The 12,661-nt window shown below is 43.3% G+C and overlaps 1 protein-coding gene across 1 annotated transcript in view; it reads left to right on the top strand.

Annotated features, from left to right (window-relative positions):
- The first annotated feature begins 4,633 nt into the window (after nucleotides 1–4,633).
- LAMA1 (laminin subunit alpha 1) overlaps nucleotides 4,634–12,661 on the top strand; it is a 104,354-nt gene continuing 96,326 nt past the window's right edge. The window contains exon 1 of the mRNA XM_065627943.1: nucleotides 4,634–4,715. Within this exon, the coding sequence (XP_065484015.1) occupies nucleotides 4,634–4,715 (82 nt within the window). The remainder of the gene's footprint in view (nucleotides 4,716–12,661) is intronic.

Here is a 12,661-nt window from a genome sequence, read left to right on the forward strand (position 1 = left end):
AGAGTAGGAATTTATAGTTTCTCGTTCTCTTTCTTCTGCTTCCCCTTTTTGCATCCAGACTGCCCTAGAACTCCTGCTTCTCTCCAAAGCCAGCCCTCCCCCCTGGTGAGCACTTAAATGTGGGCAGCTCCTGAGGTCAGTGAATCATAGAATCATGGAACAGTTTGGGTTGGAAGAGACTTTCAAAGGTCATCTAGTCCAACCTCCTTGCAATGAGCAGGGACATCTTCAACCAGATCAGGTTGCTCAGAGCCCCGTCCAGCCTGGCCTGGAATGTCTCCAGGGATGGGGCATCTACCACCTCTCTCGGCAACCTGTGCTAGTGGTTCACCACCCTCATTGTAAAAAATTTCTTCCTCATGTCTAACCTGGATCTCCCCTCCTTTAGTTTAAAATCATTACCCCTTGTCCTATCCTAAGAAGCCCTGTTTAAAAGTCTGTCTCCATCATTTTTATAGGGCCCTTTAATGAAGCTTGTACCATGAAGTGGGCAAGCCCCTGAGGGACCTTCCCTCATGGGGTAGCACACACCGTACCTTTCCTGGCCAGGTGAAAGGCATTAAATCCACTCACGCCTTTTCCCCTGCCCTGTGACAGTTCCTACAGTCTCCTGGAGCAGCTGTTTCCCAGCTGCCTCTGAAACAGCAGACTTCCTTTAATCCTCATGGAAGCCTTCATCTTCTCAGAGCCAATTATCATAGCACATATGTCAAGTCATTGCTTGAAATCACTGTCAGGAATAGCAAGGGCAAAAGTTCTGCTGTCAAAGCTGAGTGTCAGGCTACCAGTCAAGGAATACCAGAAGGGTAGTTGTCCTGGCCTACAGCTCTTGCCTTGGGCTGCACTTCCAGCCCACCAAGCTGTAGAGGTGGTGTCTCTGTTGAGAGGAAGCTGTGAGCAGGGTGTGATGTGAAGGGCCTTTTGCTTTGAATTTACTCCTCTCTTTGGTCTGTCACAGCTCAGATTTATTAACCTCTGGACATAGTTTTCCAAGGGAGAAAAAGGAAGAAAAGCACTTGAAAGGTTCTGGGGAACAACTGAAGAGTTATCTAAACCAGCTTTTAGTAGTGAGTGAATGTTTATTAAAGGCAGACAGGCAGTTTACTCTATTTTTTTTCCTTTGATTACAAGTGATAATTATTCCCAGAATGCTTTTTCAGAACACTTGGTAGTGCTTATGAGATAATGAAGCAGAGATGCAGAATGGATAACAAGTGTGTGAAAAAAAGCCCAGCACAAACCATCTAAAAATTACAGACCCTTTGCTTTACAGTACAGCTATTGATAAAAACCTTATTTAACCATTAAATGTAGTTCTGGGTGGGATTATCATCTGGTTATATCAGCATACCTCCTTCTGCAAACTATTCCAAATTCCCTACCCCACTTCCAGCAGATGTTGTGTCAATGGTGTTCACAGTGTAGAAATGCCCCGATACTCAGCAAGGAGAAAGGATCATTGAGAATGGAATGGGTGGTAAGGTGGGATGATGGGATGTGCAAGTTATTAAATGCTCTGGATGAGGAAAAGCACGGCAATGCTGACAGCCATGAGTGCCCCTGCTGCCCTCCAGGGTCAGGAGGTGACTTCATGCTCCTGAGGGGCCTGAAGGGAACCTGCCATTAACACAATAGCTCTGCCTTAAGCATAGCAACACAGACAAAAGCTGAAAAAACATATTTGGTGTTCACTGGGACTTTACTTAGGTGCAGGATAGCAGAGCGGTTCAATTCAGGCTCTGTGTATTTGGGCTTTCTCCAGTTCGAATTCTCCTAAACCTCTGTTTTTGCCAAAGGCAATGTTTTTATCCATAGGTTGTTATTCACAGATGGCTCGATTAACATATTCAGTTTGTGCTACATCATCCTAAATATTAGGATTTTGCATTCCTTAGCAACTGAAACACTTAAGTCCTTAAGGCAATTCTAGCTCACGAAAGTTGGTGAAAGAGAAAACAAAATTTTAAGAAGTTCCCTGTAACCACATCTCTGAGTGTTTTCTGGGTATTTACAGATAACTTTTTTCTTGTCTTACCATAGAAAACTTTTTTATTTTTGCTTTATTTTGGAGTGAATTTTGATTAGCACAACAAATTGTGAGGTATTCAGAAATTACCCTTCCTGAAGTTTGTGCATCTCTGTTTCAAGTTGGAGCAGTAGCAAGTTAATTATTTCACAATATAAAAGCTTCTTGTGTGATTTTAATTTGCACTGTTACTATCTGTGTTAAGCATATATGATATAGTAGTGCTCAGAGTTTCAGTTTGTGCAGATGTTTTTGGGGGACTGTACAAACATGCATGAAAGCACAGTGCCCTAAAATGCTTTCATTCTTACACACATTTCTTGACTCATTCAAGATCTTACCTGTACCATGGCATTCCATTTTCTCATCAGATTAGTTTGTCAAAGACTAAGAAATTCTAATCTTCAACTTATAATATCCAATGCACTCACTCAGTGTAAATGTCCAGTGGAGTTATGCTTAAGAAGCTGAGATTGTCATCTAATGGCATAATCATTCAAAGCTCATTAGAAACCTTGATTAGGGAAGAATAATATTAATAGTGCTATGTCTTGAACCATGGAGCATTCTGATTGCCTGGTACTTTGTAATCCCAGCAATGAACTGTGGAAAAAGGAACAACATAAAATAGAGTAATCCTCTTCTTCAAGAAGGTACACACTCAAATGAAATTTGAGAAGAGTCGGTTTTCTTAGAGAATTATTATAATGGACACTGAACAATGGTGATGTAGTCCTACAGACTAATTCAATGTGTATATTTCCGTTACAAGTTGTATAGAGATGTTTAGTTAAATGGTAATAACTGACTCAGATGATAAAGTCCAGATCTGGATCTCAATATACATTCTCTAGTTCTTGTGAAATATTCTGATGAGGATAAATGCATGTAATAATAAACTGGCACTTATTGCATGGATGTAAGGTAGCACTCTTCAGCTTGCTGTACTTTGAAGAAATGGTTAAACTGATTATAAAGCTGTAAACTGGCAGGATTTTATGTTGCACAGATGCTCCCTCTTTCCCTTTCCTTTGTACTTGGCTCCCAACTGGTACTTGTGATCCTGAACAGAGGATTCCTTAACCTGACCTCTATTATTTTACAACAAACAACACTTTGGCTCTTGAAATTTGTTGACTTTTCTCTCCACAGATATTTTGCTTTCCTCCTCCTTGCCTGTCCTGAAATTTAAGAAGTTCCTGGTGTGAGCAAAGGACAGATCTGTTGGAAGGGACGGATGTGGGGTGTTATTTATTTCCAGGCTTGGAGGCCTTCGATAGGGTTTTATGGCAGAATTTTTTTCAATTTTTATCTCCTTGACCTGTAGATTTTTCCTGTTTGTTTATGTTTTGGATATAAACATTGCAATGACTTCTCAAGTATAGCTCATAACTCTGAGCTGTATGATAAGAAATAGCTTTATTTTATACAAAATCTGTAAATTACTATTCTTTTCCAGAATTTTTTTACCCTGATCAATGAAAACAAACGCCAACCAAGCTGAAGACTGAACTCCGCAAAGAGCTGTCCCAATTTGAAGAACACACTGGCAGCCTAATTCTGCTCATGCAACTCACACACATTATTGTATTTCGAAACATGGTTTTAAATGCAACATCATACAGAGCAGCAAAATGTTTTCCTAAAGAATAAGCAACATGCATAGTCAGTGAGGATTCACATTTGGAAGACAGTATCCTTTTACTAAAATTCCCCCACCTCAACCAACTCACTTTGGGCATACAGTTCTTTTCCCAGGAAAGTGTTGTTCCTTGCTGCAACTTACTTCAAATACTCGATAAGGAGTACTGTAGGTGTGAGCTCTGCAACTGACAAATCTTAAACCAGGAAAGCCTAATGGAAATGGACTTTCCTGAAGTGTTAAATAAGCGTCTCTATCTTCAGGAAATTCTACAACCAGTTTGTTGTGGTTTATGCTAATTTCAAGAGGTAACTGGTCATTTAAAAGTTGCAAAGACTTCCTATGTGACAAATGTAGTCCATTTCTCAGTTTGCCAACTGAGAATTAGTTTCATTTACAAACATGGTGGATTTGATGTGTTTCCGTAGAGTGAAGGCTCGAAAAATATCAGCACTGGCATGAAGTTTCAAAGTTGGAGATGAGAAATTTACAAGAAAAGCGTCAGCAGACTAATTTTTTAAAAACACTTGAAAATATCAGCCACATAGACAAGCCGCATATTGAATTGGTTTAGCAATGTTTTCTCCCCCCACATAGTTTTACCCTGTTATTTCACGTAACCCACCTTTTCATTCTCTCCCTCCTTGCAAAAAGTCCCAGTTCATCGACTACAGCTTTCCGAAACTTCTTAGGCACCGAACTCGGGCTCGTCGCACCCCGTGCATCCCCCGCAACGCGCGGCCGGGCTGCAAGTGCTTCTTCGGGGGCGGTTTTGCGGGGACGGACACGTGTGGTGCGGGGTGAAGGGTCCGTCAGCGTGCGAGGGTGTGAGTGTGTGACCGTGTGAGTGTGTGACCTACCCCCGGCGGGGCGGGGCGGGCCGGGGGCGGTGGGAGAGCATATAAGGCGGGCGGGCTCGGTGGGGCGGGCAGCGTCCCTTCCCGGCGGCAGTGGCGGTGGCGGCGATGGGCAGCGCCGGGCGGTGGCTGCTGGAGCTGCTGGCGGCGGCTTCGCTGCTCTGGGCGCCAGGGCAGGGCCAGCCCCGAGGTGAGCGCGGCGGGGTGCAGGTCTTCGGGGTGCGGAGGTGCGCACTGTTTGCAATGCAATGCAATGCGTGCGAAGTTAGTTTGCAGCCGCCCGCCGCGTCCTGGGGCAGGCTTTTGCCCCCGCGGGGCTGGGGGAGCCTTGGCGCCGTGTCCCCAGCCCCCGCCGGGCAGAGCCGGTGCGGGGGGCCGTGCTGTGCTGCAAGGGGAGCCCCGCGGGGGGAGGTGGGCTGGGGTGCGGCTGTGCTGCTCGCCTTCGTGCCACGCTCTCTGCGTCCCCCGCCTCCTTTATTCCTCCTCTCCTCTCAGCTCCGCGATGTGCAGCCGCCCTCCCCCTCACTTTCCTGAAGCCCTTTCTTCTCCCTCGGCGGCGGGGGCCACTCCGCCCGGCTGCCTCCGGGGCCGCCCACTCGCTTTGTGGGAGCCGAGAAACGCTGTGGAGCGGCAGAAACCCGGGGGAGGTGGCGGCCCCGGCGGCACAGCCGCTGCCCCGCTCCCCGGGGCAGGGATGGCGGGCTGACGGTCGGCTCGGTCCCGCAGCGTCGCCCGCCCCATCGCGGCAGACCCCTAGTGCAGCCACTGCCCCGGCGGGTGACGGGCCCGAAGCCGGCCAGGGGTTGCAGTCCCGGGGGGCTCGCTCCCGGAGAAGGGAGAGGAGGAGGCAAACCCGAAGGATGCCTCATGCTGGCGCTAATATAAAACAGATTAAGCTCTGTTATACGTGTGGAGAGGGGGGTCAAAACCACTTTCCAGGCATGAGACTGAGGTAGCATGAGGATGTAACGGAGATAATGAACGAAAGTTGTTTTTTTTTTTTCACCCTGTTCTGCACGTGGGGCTGGCCGGTGCGTTGCAGCCGGGATACCGGGACGCTCCGCGGCGAGTTCTCGCTTTCCGAGTAACTTCATCACACGCATCCTCTTTGTTAAGCGTGCTCAGCACGTAACTCGTGTTTTCCTAGTGAGCCTGAAGTTGGTGAGCAGCAGCAGTTGACTCTGTTAGCGGGTCAACAGTAGTTGACTCTGCGGCGTGCTGGGTTGTGATGGAAAGCACCGGTAGATACCAGATGCTCCCACCTTTGGATTGATTCATCCCCTGGTGGCATCGACAGCACAATTTTTACCGATCGCCTCTCCCAGCACACTAGTTCCCAGGCGCATTAGGTCTCAATTAAAAAGCAAAAACTGACAACGGAAAATGGTTGCAAGGCATATGTCGTGCAGATGCATGACTTAAATTTCTTTATGGTGAAGTGTGGTGTTCAAGATGGCTATGGTGTGAGTGATTATCATCTGGATGTATACACGCTGCAGTAAAAGCGAGTGTGTTTATTAATATAATTATGTGTACAAAACTTCATCCTCGACATAAGGAAAACAAAATCAAGACAAAGCAAACTGCAGAGTCCATACATTTCAGCTTGTAAATAAATACACTTCACCTTGGTTATGAAAATTCAGTCTTGGAAACAAATGCAAAGCTGCACAAAATGATGCAAAATGACTTTTCACAATTTTTTTTTAATAAGATACCATCTTAGGCACACCAAATATACTTAATTCTGTATTAACTTGTATTTGAATATGTATGTTAGCACACAGTTTAAAAACGTATTGATTTTCCAAAAGCTAATCAAATATGGGTGACAAGGGTCCATACTTTTTTTTTTCATAAAAATTTGCAATTATCACACTACAGTCATCTACTGCAGCTTTTGCAAATAGTTTAGTGCTGATATTCCAGTTTTTGTAAAGCAGGTCACATTGTTAGTGGTGTATTTTTATATCGGTGATCAAAGATACCAGTATATTTAATTGCTCCTAAGCCACCCCTCCTGGGGCTATTTAAATTCATAATTATATTTTTCTAGTTGAAAGATCAGGTCAGGAGACCATTCTTCTATTAGATTAAGTTGATAGCATTTGTTTTTTCTCAGCATGAGAGCACAGATTGTCCGAGGAAGCAGTGAGTATTGAACTCCCCTGGTGGATAACTGCCTTAGAAAAAACAGAATTCAAGATAACTGATCCTAAAACAATGTGAAGAATGCAATGCAGATTAGAATAGCCGTGTTGTTTTTGCAGAAAGTAAGCAACTGAAGCTCAGACTTGTAAGCATTGTGATGATGTAAAAATCAGTTTGTGGTGTGGCTGGAAAGATTTCTTGGAGCCGTTGCAAGAGCATTGGAGAAGTTTGGGGGAAAGGTACCTTGGCATGTCCATGGAGAGTACCTTGATAGAGCTCTCAGAATTTCTTGATTTTTCTGTTAATTCCTGCTTTTGTCCTGTCACCAGATGGGGAAACTGGAGCACAGAACAGTTGCAAGGGTCTGTCAGAAAGTGCCGCAGTCTGAGAAAGAAACACAGAATAGTAAAGTCACTGCACTGAACAACTTCGGAGGTTAATGATTGGTTCTTTCAGCCTAAAGATTAATATCTATATACCTATAAAATTCAGTTGGTATTTTAATAGCAGGTGTTCTGTTAAAGTGCCCCCACCATGTTGAAAAGTTGGGTTTGTATTTTCAATTGAGTCTTTTGTATCCACTAATGGAGTAACTCATGAAGCATGTATCACTAGTGTCCAGATCCATATGAGTTATTTGACAACCTGAGGAGCAAATAGCTATTTTGGAGACTTATGTAGCAGCTTTGCCCTGTTGGAATGCGTTCTTAATTATACTGGAAGTAACAGTGATACAGGTCTACAAAGTAGGAAGGGAAATGAATTAATGATTTTGCATGCTATTGGCTATATTTCATAAATTTGATTCTGTCATTCTCGAGTGATTTGTCTATAATTAAAAAACTCTTGCTACTGTGAATGTGTGGTAATGGTAACTTTCAAGGCTGTAGTTGTAGACCGAATGTTTCCTCAGCTGCTTCTCACCTCAGCTTGTTTTTGTAAGCTCCTGCTCTGTCGTTCCTGCCTGGGGTTTTGGAACAATAGTCTTTTAAGTGCTGATGCTCAGCACTCAGGAAGGTGCCTGGGGTGCTTCATCTGGGCAGAGCTGAACTTGGGTAGTTCTCACGCTTATCATCGTTTGGGTTCCAAACCTAGCTTGCTTCAAGAATCTGGTTTAGTAAGTATGCTTAGGCTATGACTAATACACAAATTGTGACATTATGGTCAGCAACCACATTTTTTGCTGGAACATTAAGTGATATGGTTTGCTTATAACTCGGATTGTTAGAGCAGTTGCCCAGGAAGTAGGAGATTTAGGTTAATCTCCTTAGTCTGAGATGGTTTGAACCCACATCTGCAATTTCTGAATAGAGTGCTGTATTACCAAGTTACTGTGACAGGTAATGCAGGGGAGGGGGAGGTATGTATGAAATCTCTTCAAACCTCTGTTTAAAACTGAGCTACTGTGCAGCCAAGAATGCAAGTTTAATGGATGCAGAAGGAGAATGGGCAAGAGAAAAAGCTGATGGTGTAGTTGGGTCTTTAGGGCAAAGATGGAGGAGAATCAACTTGCAGGCCTTCTGTTTTATTTACTTATGTTGCAAGCACCAATCAGGTGTCCAAATTCAGGAGCAACATTTTTTTGGTTTTGGGTCACTCAAGCCTGGCACACTCGGAGAGATGACTATCCACTCACTAAGTGGAGAAGGACTGCTGGTGGCTAATTTAGAATGATGAGTTCTGCCTCAGAGGTGATGCGCTTTAAGATGTGCTTTAATTGTAGATGTGACAGCATTTGGCAGGAAGTTACTTCGGCATTTTTAAGCTTTTTTAGATCTGGCCTTTAGTCTACAAACCTAAATAGATAGATCTTACACTCTTAGTTGCCTCACTACAGCCTCACACGTCCAGAAGTGCTTTCTGTGTTTAGTTTCCTCTGACACTTTTAAAACTGATAGTCATACTTCCAGAATGTACTTGGATGACCCTGGAACTTTAAAGCAAGACTTCTTGCACTTTCAAGACATGTTGAATGTTGCATTCTCAAATGCTTTCTGTCTGACTTGAAAAGAAAAATGTTATAGGTGCTTTGGTATACTTCATCTTAGGTTGGTATATGCTATTGGCTGAAATAGATCTTTTTTCCATTAGTCTCAAATACCAGATTTTCATGAAATCTGCAACAAAGAGTTAAGTGATATGGGAAATGGAAAGGTGTCTATCTACAGAGCTGATCTTTATTTTAACATATTTTATTTTAACACTTCTGCTAGCTGACACTGGTGTGCATGTTGTTTTCTGTAAAAGAACACTAAAAGAAACTGAAGGTCCCTTGAGACTTGTCAAAAACTTAGAGGCAGTGCTGATTGCAATTTGCAGTGTGAGGCAGGAGACTGATCTGCTAAAAATATGATAGGAGTCTAAGGCAGAATCACTTCATGTTGTGGTAAGCAAAAATTTTTGGCAAAATTAGGCAGAATGGTTTACTTGGCTTAATTTCTCACTTTTTCCCTTGGTTGGAAAACCTCAGTTACAGTGAACCTTGTGCCTTCATGTGGGTTAAGTAGCAGGGCCACGAGATACTTATTAACTGTCCATGCTCTTATTAACTTGTTAGATTACGTGATAAGTCTCATGCCCACATGCACAAAGGAGCACAGAGGAACAAGGTGGTGTGATCCCAGTAACGAACCCAGAGAAATGAGCCCCTGCCAGGGCTGTCCCATGACAGCCATCACTGTGAGTTATGGGAGCAGTTCTCCAGAGCTCACGGGGTGTATGTAGGGAGGTGGTGGCTGTCTACAGGGGTACGGGACTCATTATAGGACACAGGGGAAGAACATTTTGGGATTGCACAAGCCTTATTTTGAGATGAGTAGAGGAAGGGTCAAAGACAAGGAGAGGGAGGCAGGGATCAAAGTGATCTAAGAAAGAGCAAGTTTGTGGGGCAGGATGGAGAAGGGTGAGATGTTAAAGGAGGCCAGCTGGCTGTAAATTGGCTGTAGGTCAGTATGCTTGTCTCTACATACGTACCTCATCAGTACATGTCCTGTACTGATGTACCTCATGTCCTGTCTTTTTATTTAAACTCTGTTTGTAACTGCCGATTTTAGATGACCTGTCTGTGAAACCTCCTCAGAGGCCACACTGCGTGTCCCCATGAACCTTGATTTTTGTGGGTACGATTATGTTAAAATGATAAGGTTCCCTAAATTCATAAGAGGCAACATATACATTTTGAGACGTCTGTTAAAGAGAAATAGGGCTTGATCATATTAGAACGAATTTGTAATGTAAAAAGAATAATATAGAAGGTAATGGATCTCAACTAGGTTCAAATTTTGCTGATCTAACTTCAGTATGGGAGAGAGGAAGAAAGAACCATGAGAAATTTCAGCTTTTCTGGTGATCTACAAAGAACACCTTGGGCATTCTGTGGGGAAAACATTGTGCTTGGCCTTGATTAGGAAGTCCTAAATTTAAAATCTGCATTGTGTGTTTCCCTCACTTATTTTAAAAGAAAGTCAGCACCAACAAGCTACAGACTATTTCTTTTCTCAGAGTACAAAGGTATGTGACAGAGAAAAATCCCATTGAAGCATTCTAAGTAGACTGAAGATTAAGATTAAAAAAATTGTCTGTCAAATATTTTCTCCGTTCCCTGAGGGCTTAGAAAATGCATCTCTGGAAATTCAGGACTATCAGTGCATGTTGATCAGTTGTTGGTATTTACAGCAGTCTTACACAAGATCTTCAGGTGGGGTTTGCTGCCTTCTCCTATGTCTATTTTTTTCTGTCCTCCAGGCATCCCTTCCTGACCAGTCAGAGGAATAGCGTGTTGGAGAAGTTTTGCAAGATGAGATTGGTTAGGTCAGCTGCAGGAATTGTAACTGTTAATTGGCATAAACCTTAGGTGCACATCAATCAAACTTCCCATGTTTATATGTTTTTAGGTACTTAAGAGGTACTCTGGATGAAGGTACTCCATACTTTATATGTTTTTAGGTACTTAAGACATCAGAATCTGCATGTAGTGCCTCTGGGCACTAGGATAGGGGTACAGCTCTCTGGCTTTGAGGTTTGAGGTGAGTGCTTCATTTACTTGTGGGTCAGAGCAAAAAAAGTTGAGGTATATCTGTGTTAATTATTTTTAGTTATTTCTGCTATTTGAGGACTTTAATGATTTCTCAATCATTCTGTGTTTTTAGAGAGGACAAAACTGCTTTTGCTCCAAGATGTAATTGTTTTATATGTATTTCTGGTATCAAAAGCTGTATACATGACAATTTTATAGGAAAACTAGGAGATTTATTTTGTAATTAAAGTAGATATAAGTAACACTCTAAAAAATTAGAAAGCATAGAAGGGTAGGACTATAAAAATACTATAAAAGTATACGCCTTCAATATCCTTATTATAAAGATACATAGATGCCTGTAATTTAGACTTCCCCTCCTGATGTGAAGCAGGAATTATGGTTCCTGAGAAGTTTTCCCTTGTGTTCGTAGCAGAGCAAAACAGACTTATAGGATGGTTTGGTTTTACCCCAAAACCTGATTTTTTTTTTTTTTAAGTCTCCCTGGAAAATCACCACTGCTCTGATGTCTGAGAGGGTGTTGGAAGGGAGGGGGGGTGCATGGCAGGCAGTCTCACCCACTGCCCTTCCCACAAGTGGTCCTGCCTTGCAGGAGGTGTACAGCAGCAACTAATGTGGGTTGATGGACTGAGTTGGTTTTGTTTCATCTTTTCTGGGCTTCTCCTACCAGGCAAGGCCATGAAGATCCCACTGCTGCTTTGTGTAGGCAGAGTAGATGTCAGCCTTTAGCAATTCCTTCTGTTTTATCATCTTTAACTCGTTAGCTTTTGATGATCTTTTTTAAACTGTCATTTAATACAGTAACAACTCTGTCAGAGATATTCCCTAACCAGTTCTTTTAGATTAAAGTTTCAGACTTGAAAGTTGTTTTGCAAGCATAATGTAATTTTTTTCTGTGAGCTCATTTGTTGTGCTGTGAGATCCAGCCCCCCTCTCGATTCCCGCATGGGAATAAAGGTTAAAAAGCTGTTTAAGAAGTTGTCTTCTTGAAGTGGAAACTTTATTTTCCCCTTGGCTCTGTCTGCATTTTTTGCTGCTGCTTTGCTCCAAAATGACCTTGAAGATAGGCCCATGTCCACTGCCTCCTTTCTCGTATTTGTATAAGCTTTTATTTGCTGAAAGGTTGAGAGGACAGTGCAGAACCTGTATAGGTGTTTTGAACCAACTTCTACAGTCTTGATTTGATTATATTTTTTGTCTTGTGGACCTGATGAAGCAAGAAGTTGTTTTTAATAACAAAATCCTCTCTCTTTACAAATCGGTGACACCAGTCATGCTAACTATAATAAACCTTGGAATTCAACTATTCAGTATAAATGCAAACTGGAGCTATAGCACTAGTGCTTGCTTTCATTAAGTATTGATAGTTTTGACTCAGAACTGGCGTTTTGCCTTCTGTCACAGACCTCATCTGATCGAAGAATTCTATAAAGAAATGTTTGTGTGGGAAGCAGAGGGAAACAAACAAGCAACAGTAGCCACTGGCACTTCCAGTGCAGTTTGATTTTGCCCAAATGCTTCCCTTCCAGGGAGGATGGGAGCAGGGGTCAGAGTTGTCCCTCATTTTTGTTTCCATGGGTGCCAGCAGAAGGAGCTTCGCACCGCTGGCACAAGACAGCAGTCGAGCTGGGTGCCTGTGAGGGATGCAGGCTGGGGAGCACGGCTGCACCTGGGGCTCCTCCCGCTGCTCCCTCCCCAGGGCAGAGCTGCTGCTGGTGCTGGATGGAGCCTGGCCAGGCTTCTCGGGCATCTCGGGGTTATTCCAGGTCCATCCGGGAGTATCTAGACAGCGAGTGAATCCATGAGAGTCCAGCAACAGCAGTAGGCCTGTGCTTGAAAAATCAATTAATGGAATTACTACGCTTTCCCACTGTTTCTGCTGTTGCTTTACAGAAGTGAGGAAACCATCTCCTGAAGGCGCTTTTTTTTTTTCGCTAATAAAACTGCAG

Source organism: Caloenas nicobarica, chromosome 2, assembly GCF_036013445.1.
Source record: "Caloenas nicobarica isolate bCalNic1 chromosome 2, bCalNic1.hap1, whole genome shotgun sequence".
In the NCBI taxonomy this organism is placed as follows: domain Eukaryota; kingdom Metazoa; phylum Chordata; class Aves; order Columbiformes; family Columbidae; genus Caloenas; species Caloenas nicobarica.